Consider the following 11,968-nt stretch of genomic DNA (forward strand, 5'->3'; position numbering starts at 1 on the left):
GGGGGGGGGGCGAAGGGGAAAGGAGGAGCATGAATCATGTAACCATGTTAAAAATGAATATTAATAAATGTTTGGGAAAAAAAAAATCTTAGTAGAGTGTCAGGCTAAGTAATGACTGGGAAATCTAAAGAAAAACCAGAGTAAGTAATCTATTCTGCAAAAGATCATATTCATTCAACACAAAGGCAAGTGAACAGTGCAGGAATTGTAAAAAACAGATATCAGGATTACAGTCAGACCCCTGGAACAGAACAGAATCATTGTACTGTACTTCTAATGCAGGAAAAGAGCCCTTAGAGCCAGACTACTGGAAAAGAATAGGTCTGCTATTACTCTAGCCCCAACTTGGACTTAGGACTTAAAACACGGCCCTTAGTATGGTACCTCTAACCCAAAGACAGGAAAACAAGGGTAAACAAACAGTGCAATGATTCTGAACCTGCAGAACTTTCTAGCTAGCTGATGGGGGCTGGGACCAGAAAGTGTCTGCTAAAAGTCTACCTGGAACAAGTTTGTAGCTATTTTGTCTAGAACCAAACCATGGTCCAGAGTCTGGAAAACCCTAGACAACAGTTATTCCTCTAATTATTAATGATTTGGAGTATTTTTATATGGTTACTAATATCCTGAATTTCTTCTTTTGCCAACTGCCCGCTCACATCCTTTGATCAGCTTGTGCCTTTGAAAAGACTACATAGGGACTAATTAAAGTTCCCTGGCCTGAGCCAGGATCTTTGTGATCCTTAAAGAAAATGGTATTCAATATCTAGAGAAGGTAGTGGCAAGACATCAAATAAGGCAGGTCAGGACCAAACAAATCAAACAGTCCTTCCAGAAATGAATAGATACTGACCCTAACATAGTCCCAGTCTAGGAATTAAGTCTGGAAGTATGAGGAAACAAACAAACAAATAACTATTTTGATGCTGGGAATGCCTAATAGCCAAACTCAAAAATGGATATAACACAAAAACACCTATAATCAAAGCCTCAAAAAAAAAAAAACATAGTTTGGTCACAAGATCAATGATAACTTTAGGGGGAAATGAAGCAAAGTTTTTTTGTGTTTTTTTAAGTTTAAAATAATATCATAAATGAAAGCTCTAAAGGAAAAAAATGGAAACAAAATGAGAGAGGAGAAAAATGAAAAAAGAATTAACAGTATAGCAGAAAAGGTACAAAACCCAAGTTACAAACTACCTTAAAACAGATCAAATAGAAATGAACAACTCTAAGAAATATTAAAGACTCCATAATATTGTAAAATCAAGTAAAAAGATTGGGAGGGAAAACAAAGAAAATGTAAGGCATCTCAAGTCAAAAGTAGCCACTGCTTATAATTCCAGAATTATAAGTGTAATCAAGCATGGCTACATCAACATCTTCAATAAAAGTATCCTGCCTGAAAATACTACTTATTATCTAGGTTCTAGCAGCTTGCTAAAATAAAACTGGTATCCTCAAGATTACATATATTTTCATGGTATAAATTCATTAAGGAAAATGACCCCCCACCAAAATAAGCTTCCTAGATATCACCTCTAATTCTGCTGAAATCCCTCTACACACTCAAAATCTAAACTTCAATTTCTTAATTTAATTCAAACCCACATATCCAATTCATAAGACTGTACCATTCTCTCCACTTAAAGAGCCACCACCCTAGTTCAGGCTCTTATCATTTTTCTTCTATAATTGAAATAGCCTTATAATGTCTCCCTACCTCAAATTTCTCCTCTCTCCAATTCAAACTCTACATATAGTTGCCAATGATATTCTTAATGCACAGGTCTCTCTGACTAAGTAATTCTCCAGCTCACTCAACTCCAGGGGCTCTCCATTAGTTCCTAGGATCAAATAAAAAAATCCTCTGCTTGGCATTTATCTTTGACATTAGTGTGACATTTATCTTTCAAAAGCTGGTTCTAACTTTTCCATTTATAATATATTACTCCTTTTCATATATGCTATAGTCCAGTCAAACTGCATTCTGCTCCTTTATAAATAATATTCTACTTCCTGTCACTTTTGCACACTCTATGCCTTTGCACATTGTTCCTATGCCTGAAAAGCCCTAACTTCTCACCTCTATATCTTAAAATGCCAAGTTTCTTTCAAAGTTCAGCTAAAGTGCCACCTCCTACATTAGGCCTTTAACGACTCTACCAGTTATTACTGCCCCTCTTTCAAAATCCCATTGCATATTTCTGTATATGTACAAAGTGTTTCCCACTATAGACTGGAAAATTAAGAGTGGGTATAGATTCTTGGTAATAGGGAGCTGTTTCTTTTTTTATCTTTGTATCTATAGTACTTAGCACTATATGTTTGGCACAAAGACCTTTAATAAATGCTTGCTAATTTGTTAAAAATTTTAGTCAGAGGATTTGACACCTGAAAGTTGCATGCAGATGCCCCAAAATCCTTTACCTCAAGAAACTGATACTCAGAGAGATAAATGTAACTTTAGTTAGATGGCAAAATAGATACTAAATAGCAGAGCCAGAATCTAACCAATTTAATAGTACAGTGATGGCAAATCTTTTAGAGATTGGGTGCCCAAATTGCAACTCTTACCCAACGTGTGAACCCCCCACCTTACCTCAGAGATGGGAGGGAAGCCCATTGGGCTGTTGGGCAGAGGGGCAGGTCACATGAGAAATGCCCTCAGGCATGCATGGAGAGGGGGAAGGGAGCCACCCCCTCTAGCACACGTGCCATTAGTTTGGCAACATGGGTAAGGAATGATAAGCACAGATAACCCTTGAGCCATATATGAAAAGAAAGTATCCTCAGGAAAATGATGGGAAAAAAGAAATTAAAAATGTAAAATTACTTCTATATACAGACAACTAACAAAGCAAGGAAAATCTTCAATTGAAAAAGTTACTATGATTCAACAAGAACAAATTTTTGCTACCTCTAGATTTTAAAAGTTAGTTACTTACTGCTTTGATTCATGGTGACAAACTTCCAGTGTTGGGTCATTATAAATAAAAGCTGCCTCCAAATCATTGACTCTTACTCTGTATATTCTGCACTGTTTGCTGTTTAACTTAATTCTATTCAAGTTTGCAACTGTGGGAAAGATTGTAAGCTCCACAAATCCCTGAAAAAAAATATAAAGATATTAGTTCATTATGTCAAAGATTTCTTTTTTTAAAACACTAATTTCTACACATATCTATATACATGTGGAGAGATACATTTCGGAGAGGCAGAGAGAGAAGGATAGGATGAAAAAGAGAATGAGAATGTTACTATCAGCCTCACTGGATCAAACAAATTTTAGTAGGTTCTATTCTTCAGGAAAATATATCTTAAACTAAGGAATAAGGAACCATTAGCCCAAGATAATGACTTCAATGAATGAAAAAATAACAGGATTATTAAATCTGCAAATGACACAAAGCTAGGAGCACTAATTAAAATTTTGGAAAACAACAAGGATCCAAAAAAGATTATGATAGGTGAAATTATTGGTCTAACTCTAATAAACTGAAATTAAATAGAGATAAAAATAAAGTTTTTAAGCCTACCTACAAAAAAGTTTTGATTGGTTATTTTTGGCCTACTGACAAATAACTTTAATAAGGACAAGAAAAAATGAAGGATTTAGAAATAAAAGGCTTTTCCTTACGTTGAAAGTACTGCTAGCAACTTATCTACCAAGGACAGAGTTGACTTCATTTCAGAAACACTTTACCAATCAAAACTCTTTTACCTGGCTATTTCAATTAGTATAGTAAGAAATATGAAAGAAAAAAGGCATGAGGAAAATTAGACATTAAAAAGGCATGAAAACTGATCAGACTTCCACTCAGGGAGTCTAGTTAATCTCCCCTCTCCCCACCCCAGTTTAATAATCTTGGTTAACTGGCTTTCCAGTCAACAGCTGAACAAAAGTATGCTCTTTGAAGAGGATACCATCAATAATGGGCAGCTGGATGGTGAAATGGATAGAGTGCTAGGCCTGAAAACAGGAAGATGAATCTTATTGAGTTCAAATTTAGCCTCAGATGCCCTAGGCATGTCACTTAACTCTATTTGCCTCTGCCTCCTCATCTGCAAAATGAGCTGGAGAAGGAAACAGCAAACCACACCAATATCTTTGCTAAGAAAATTCCAAATGGGGTCACAAAGAATTATTGCATCAATAAAAAGAATATACTTACCACAACAGACTTTCTTTGGAAATTTATGTTGTTGATGCAAACCACCTGATGGGTTGTATAAAATAAAAAGACGAGATATAAAAACAGGTACTGATACAGTTTCATTAAATTATTTTAAAATACCACATAGAAAACATATAGCAACCCTTTTTTAAAAAGTTAAATACAGTTTTGTTATACTTAAATTATATGTGGAATAAAGAATATCTGTTCAACTAAAACATTTTTATGTTTCATTAAAATGAAAGCTAACACTGCCCTGCATATTATACTAAAAATCTGCAGATATTCAAAATGATATTTTCTAATTTCCAATCTGCTGCACTCATTCTGTATTTTTTAACCATGTCCACTTATAGGGAAATCTTATCCTGCAAAGTCCAATCAGCCTTGTTAATCAGATTATCTCATCAGTACCGTCTGCCCCTCTGATTGGAGGGTGGAGCCATAAAGCTTCTATTTAAAGAGAAGGGATAAGACAAAGCATCTCCTCACTTCCCAACCTATTTGCACTTAAGAGTTCTTCTGCATCACTGGTTTTGAACTTCTTTTAACAATTCTCCACAATGGTCCTATACCAGGTACCTTCTCTTCTCCCCTTTTCTACATTTTTCTCCCTGGTTTCCTTTAAATTCCAACTGATATCCTATCTTCTACTGAAAACTTTCCCCAACCCTTCTTAATTCTAGTGCTTTCCCTAATAATTAGTTCCTATTTATCCTATATATAGCTTGTTCACATATTTAAAAAAAAATATATATATATACACACACACACACACACATATATGTATGTTTTGCATGTTGTCTCCATTAGATTAAAACTCTGAGCAGAAAGAGTCTTTCTTTTTTGCATTCATATTTCAGACACTTCAAGAGCACTTCATTTGGTGTCTGGCACATAGATGTGTTTAACAAATGTTTTAAAATTGTGTTAAAAGTTTGAACATTTTTTACCAGATCTGAACCAGTGTGATATACTGAAAAGAGTTTTATTTGGAATCAGTGTGGGCATGTTTCTTTAAAAAACTGACTCTGGACTATGTTTAACCTCTGATTTGAGCAGACTTGAGGCAGAGTGGTACAGTAGAAAGATTCTGAACTGGAATCAGATTGTATGGACTTTTTTTTTAAATTGACACTTGACTACGTTCAACTTTTGGATAACATTTTGACCAAAAATTGGGCAGTGTGTTGCAGTGTGGAAACAGGATTTGATCTGGAGTCAGGGGGCATGGTTTTGAATCCTAGTTCTACTCACTACCTGAGTGACCATGGGCAAACTAATCTCTTCCTTCTCTGGGCCCCTGTTTCCTCCTATTTAAAATTAGGGAGTTAAATCTCAAAGGTCTCTAGTCTTCATTAGCTTTCAAACAGAAAACTGACACATGCTTCAAATTTATTCTAATAATGATGGTTGACATGTTTATTTTGTAAATATTCTCTATTTATCTGTGATGTATTGCCTCTTCCCCTGAAGAAATTCCTTGAGCAGGTTCACTGTACTTAAAACTGGAAGGAACCATCGAGTCCAACCCCCTCCTCTTTTACAGACCGGGAGACTGAGGCTCAGAAAGACTGTCACTTTCCCAGGGGTGGTTTGATTGACCGAGAACCAGCACGGGAATGCGGCACAGAGTGGACTCCCTATATCTCCCCGGAGGAACCAGCTTGGCTAAGTCAGGCTCGCTAGCTGGTGAAGATTTCCCCCAGCTCCCCTAGGCTCCAAGGCCAGCCCTCTTTCGGATACACCCCCAGGCACACAAGGACAGTACAAGAAAACCAAAAGAGGGGAATACTCATAATTTATAAGGTCTTGGGCTCTCGAATCCTTTGTCGCCTTTCTTCCTGTTCATCCTGCAGGGCTCTAAGCCAGTGGGCGGCATGAAGAACGGAGAAAGGGCTCGATTTGCCCCCTCCCTCTCGGCTTCCTGGGCATTCCCCGGCTCCCTCGGCCCGAGGACCCCAGCCGCGCCGGCGGCAGCGGTTACGGCCTGATTACCCCACTAAAAGTTCAGTCAACATCAACAAAATCATGCCCTGCTCGGACCCTCCCCGCCTCCGGCCGCTGCCCGTCAGTTCGGACTACGTCCTGGCTCCGTAACTCAAAAGGAGATTCGGGCGCAGGAACTCAGCGCTCCCGCGCGCGACCGTTCCTCCCGCAGCTACAGTGCCTCAAGCACCCAACAGCAGCAGCCGCCGCTCCGGCGGTTGTGTGGAGATAGCCGGCACCCAAAGTTCCCAGGAGCCTCCGCTGAGGGCTGACGTAAACACGTCACCATTAACTTCCGCCGCGACGTCGGAAGTAGCGCGAGATGAAGTGGCTGCGCCCGGAAGTTGCTTATCAATAGTGGAGGAAAGAATGAAATTCGTTTCAAAATGTATTTAAAACATTCGAATGTGAGGGTTCGTGTTTCAGTCGATGCAGGGATGTGGAAATATGCCTCTAATGACTGCTCCTGGGCTTACTGCCTTGAAGCCTTCCCCTTGAGCTTAGCAAGCAGTCGTTTCCAATTTTTCCCTAGGGCTTAGCACCCTACCTTGCACATAGCAGCCACTTAAATGCTTTTTGACATGAAAGAAGCTGGGAAAGCCAAAAGGCAGAGTAGGAAGGAGACAGTTGTAAGCAGGGGAAAGATGGGGTTAGGAAAAAGGAGGAAGGTTGGAGACCAGGTCATGAAAGGCTTTGAACGCCAAACCAAGGATTTTATATTTCATCTAGAGGTAATGGAGGCAAAGAAAAGGGACTGGATGTCAAATATATAGAGAACTGAGTCAAATGGATAGAAAGTCCTTCTCCAACTGATAAAGTCAAAGAGGAACAGGCAGTTCTTAGATGAAGATTAAAACTATCTTTAATCATATGGAAAATGTTCCAAATAACTTAGAAAAATGCAAACTGATGTACTACCTCACATCTAACAAAAGTACTAAGGTGATAAAAAAGGAAAATGTTAAATGTTGGAGGGGATGTGGGAAAATTGTGACACTAATACTGTTCTTGGNAAAATGTTAAATGTTGGAGGGGATGTGGGAAAATTGTGACACTAATATTGTTCTTGGAGCTGTGAACTGATATAACCATTCCAGGGATCAATAAACTGGGTGCACTCTTTGATCCAGCATTACTACTAGGGAAAAAGGACCTACTTATACAAAAAATATTTGTAGCAGATCTTTTTGTGAGGGCAAAGAACTGGCAACTGAAGAGATGTCCATAATTTGAGGTATGGAACAAGTTGTGATATGACTTTAATGGCCAGGCAGCTAGGTGGCTCACTTCAAATCTGTCCTCAGATACTTCTAGCTGTGAGATCCTGGGCAAATCATTTAACTCCGATTGCCTAGCCCTTAGCACTTTTCTACCTTGGAGCCAATATTTAGTATTCATTCTTAAGAAGGCAAGGAGTTAAAGATTCCAAAGAACTTCTAAGGGGCTCATAATGAACCACGATAGAAGGAAATGATGGGAGTTGAAAGATCCCAAGACCAATTATGAACAATAGCCCCCTCAGCACCTGTCCAAATAGTGAGACAAACCCCCAGTAAAACCTGGTAGAACATCAGGACTTGCTGTTAGGCCTAGACAAATGACCTCCTGCACCACTGACCATCAGGCCTAAGAACTTCCCACAACCAGAGACCAAGGTTCCCAACCCCCTTAGGACTATCCAATCAACTGGGCATACTTTGACCAACAGGTTACCTCATCCCATACCACAACCCTATAAAAGATTGTTCCCTTCTCCACCCAGGTGGAGATCTCCTAGCCATCTATCTACAGGTTGCAGCAACCCCCAACTCCCTTCAGCTTCCCCCCTTACCCAACCCTTTCCCACAATAAAGCCTTGCTGTACTACTCAACTCTTATGTCTCATTTGCCACAGGTTGGAACCCTGTCAGTCAGAACTGACAGGAGTCTGAATACACACTGAAGCATACCATTCTTCACTTTATTTCCTTAATGAGTTTTTTCCTGACATAAGTAATACTCTTTCACAACATGAAAAAAATGGAAATACGAATTTCATCATAGCACACGTATAACCTATATCATAGTACTTGCCATCTTGGGGAGGGGAGGAGAGGAGGATGACATGGATTGCAAAGTGTCAGAAAATGATTAAAATTTTTACTTATAAATAATTGGGGAAAATATAATTAAAAGAAAAATAGGGGTATGGTGATATGGTCAGACCTAGGCTTAACTGAAAAAGGGCAGAGCTGAGTGACCAATGTACCTGACCTCTCACTTGCTAAAGTGGTCCCCATGCCTTCTTCCTGAATCACTCTTTCTTCCTGGAGAAACTTCTTTCTCCTCCTTCCCTTAGTATCCCCATTGAATAGATGAAGGGGCCCAGAGTCCCCTGATTTCAAATTCAGCCTCAAGAAACTCAATAGATGTATGGCCTTAGGAAGGCACTTAATCTATTTCCTTGTTTTTTAACTGTAAAATGGGAATAACTTAGCACTTATCACCCATGGTTGTAGTGAGGATCAAACAGGATAACTGTAAAGTGCTTTGCAGTTATTGATAACACCTTAAGAGTTACACCTTAGCTATCATTCCAGTGCTTAGCACAGTGCTTGGCATATAATAAGCACTTAGTAAATGTCGAGTGTCAGGAAGCCTTCCTTAACTAATACCTCCCACACCCTCAACATTTATTTATTCAATTGTTAAAAAATTAATTCAGCACTGAAGTGTTAAGAGAAACTTAAGAAAGAGCTATCTAAATATATGCTAGCTATTATTAATATTGTTAGCTTTACATAGTTTAGTTTTTTAGTTCAAATTGATTTTCCCCCAATTACATGTAATAACAGTTTCAAAGCATATCAAGTCTTGAATTCTCTCCCTCCCTTCCCCTCCCTCTAACATCCTATTCCTCTTGAGATGGTAAGCAATCTTATATAGATTTTACATGGGCAATCTTGGAAGGGAACAAAAAAAAACTTAAAGTGAAAGAAGTTTGCCTTGAGCTGGATCCAGACTCAGTTTTTATGCGGAAGTAGATGGCATTTTTTTTTTTATGATTCCTTTGAGATAGTTTTTGATCATTATATTACTGAGAATGTTATTTACAGTTGTTCATTGTAAAGTATTCCTGCCACTATACAATGTTCTCCTGGTTCTGCTTATTTCACTCTGCTTCAGTTCAATTAAGTCTTTCCAGGTTTTTCTGAACTCCTCCTGCTTGTCATTTCTTATAGCACAATAGTATTCCATCAAATCATATAGTATAATTTGCTCAACAATTCCAGAATTGATAGGTATTCTTTCACTTTCCAGATCTTTGTCCCCACCTAAAATGAGTTGCTTTAATTATTTTTGTACATATAAGTCCTTCCCCTTTTTGTTTTTTAATCTCTTTGAATAGTAATGATATTACTGTACTGTTTTAGAGCCTTCTGGCATAGGTCCAAATAGCTTTCCTGAATTATTAGAGTTCACAACTCTACCAACAAATGTATTCATGTCCCAGCTTTCCCATATCCCTTCCAATTTTTGTCAGTTTCGTTTCTATAATATAGTCAATTTGATAGGTGTGGGGCAGTATCTCAGAGTTCAATTTTAATTTCTCTAAATGATAGTTATTTAGAGCATTTTTTCATGATTATAGAGAGCTATAATTGCTTTGCTTGAGAACTGCCTATGTATAACCTTTGACCATTTTTCAATTGGGGAATGAATTGTATTATTATATATTCAATTCATTTCTCTATGTATTTGTAAAAAAAATTTGTATCATTATGATTACTGTGCATTACTTTACCACTATTTAGTTTCTGACTTTTCTTTCCCCAATTTGGCCTCTTTTCTGTCAGCCCTCTCCCCCTTCTCTTATCCCCTACCCCTCCTATTTTCCTGTAAGGTAAAACAGCTTTCTCTGCCCAATTAATTGTGTATGTTCTTCCTGCATTGAGCCAATTCTGATGAGAATAAAGTTTAGATGCTCTCCTCTCCACCTCCCCCACTCTGAACTCTTTCATATCACTTTTATGTGCAATAATTTACCACAATCTATTTTTCCCTTCCCTCTCCTACCAATGTATTCCTTTTTCTTAAGCCTTAACTTTATTTTTTATATCATCCCATCATATTCAACTCACAAATTTCTCTAACTGTCCTAATAATTATAAAGTTCTTTAGCATTACAAGAATCATCTTCCCAACTAACCTTACTGAAGGCTTTTTGATTATCTTTCCTGTTTACCTTTTTATGATTCTCTTGAGTTTTGTATTTTCCATTCAGTTCTGATGTTTTCATCAGTAATGTTTGAAAGTCCTCTATTTCTTTAAATATAAATTTTTTCTCCTGAAGGATTATGCTCAGTTTTCCTGGTAAGTGATCCTTAGTTGAAGGTCTTAGCTCTTTTGCTTTCTATAATATTCTAGGTACTCTAATCTTTTAATGTAGAAGATGCCAAATCTCGCCTTATCATGACTGCAGCTCCACAATATTTGAATTGTTTCTTTTTGGCTGCTTGCAACATTTTCTCCTTGACCTGAGAGTTTTAGAATTTGGCTACAATATTCTTGCGAGTCATCTTTTAGGGCATCTCTTTAAGGAGGTGATTGGTGGATTCTTTAGATTTCTATTTTTTCCTCTGGCTGAAAAATATAAGAATGTTTTCCTTGAAGATTTCTTGAAAGATGTCTAAACAATATTTTTTTAAAAACCCTTACCTTCCATATTGGAATCAATACTGTATATTGGTTCCAAAGCAGAATTAGGCAACAGGGATCAAGTGACTTGTGCAGGGTCACACAGCTAGGAAGTATCTGAGGCCAGATTTGAATTTCAACCTAGGACCTCTCTAGGCCTGGCTCTCAATCCACTGAGCCACCCAGCTGCCACCAAGTATCTTTTTTTTCCCATGACTTTCAAGTAGTCTAATGATTCTTAAGTTATCCTCCTGGATACATGTTCTAGGTCAGTTATTTTTCCTATGAGATAGTTCACATTTTCTTCCATTTTTCAGTCTTTTGATTTTGTTTCTTGATGTTTCATGGAATCATTAGCTTCTGCTTGCCTAATTCTACTTTTAAAGAAATAATTTTCTTGAGTGAGTTTTTGTAACTCCTTTTTCATTTGGCCAGTTCTACTTTGTAAAGAGTTCTTTTCCTCAGAAAATGCTTTTTCCCAAAGGCCAATTCCGTCTGTCAAGAAGCTTCAATGCATTTTGTATGTCTTTTTCCATTTGACCAATTCTGCTTTTTAAGAAGTTCACTTCTTTGGATTATTATGACTCTCTTACCAATTGGCCTATTCTTTTTTTAAGATAATAATTTCTTTGGTATTTTTTTTGCACCTTTTTACCAAGCTGTTGACTCCTTTTTTCATGATTTTCCGGTATCACTCATTTCTTTTCCCAACTTTTTTCTGCCTCTTTTATTTGATTTTTAAAATCCTTTTTGACCTTTTCCATTAATTCTTTTTGGGCTGAGAGTGATTCATATTTTTCTTGGAGTCTTTTGATGGAGCAGTATTGACTTTGTTGTCTTCTGAGTTTGAGTCTATCTTATCACCAAAATAACTTTCTAAGTTGAGTTTCTTCTTTTTTTGTTGTTTGTTCATCTTCTGGTCCTTTTATTTTCTTTTAGTTTAAAAAAAAGTTAATGTTGAGCTCTATAACTATGGTGAAGGGAACACTGTTCCAAGCTTTAGGTTCTTTTTGCAGCTGCCTTTAGAACTGGCTCTAGAGAGCTATCTGCTTTCAGTACTTCCAAGGTGGTATGATGTGAGGAGAGGTGTGTTTAATACTCTTCTGCTTGTGCTATGGTGAGTA

At 37.6% G+C, this 11,968-nt stretch overlaps 1 protein-coding gene across 1 annotated transcript in view; it reads right to left on the reverse strand.

Annotated features, from left to right (window-relative positions):
• TAF2 (TATA-box binding protein associated factor 2) overlaps positions 1-6,060 on the reverse strand; it is a 100,218-nt gene extending 94,158 nt beyond the window's left edge. The window contains exons 1-3 of the mRNA XM_044684195.1: positions 5,978-6,060; positions 4,176-4,230; positions 2,949-3,109 (exon numbers count right to left, since the gene is read on the reverse strand). Coding sequence (XP_044540130.1) covers positions 2,949-3,109; positions 4,176-4,230; positions 5,978-6,060 — 299 coding nt within the window. The remainder of the gene's footprint in view (positions 1-2,948; positions 3,110-4,175; positions 4,231-5,977) is intronic.
• Positions 6,061-11,968: the final 5,908 nt, after the last annotated feature.

This window comes from Gracilinanus agilis, chromosome 1 (assembly GCF_016433145.1).
Source record: "Gracilinanus agilis isolate LMUSP501 chromosome 1, AgileGrace, whole genome shotgun sequence".
Taxonomy (NCBI): domain Eukaryota; kingdom Metazoa; phylum Chordata; class Mammalia; order Didelphimorphia; family Didelphidae; genus Gracilinanus; species Gracilinanus agilis.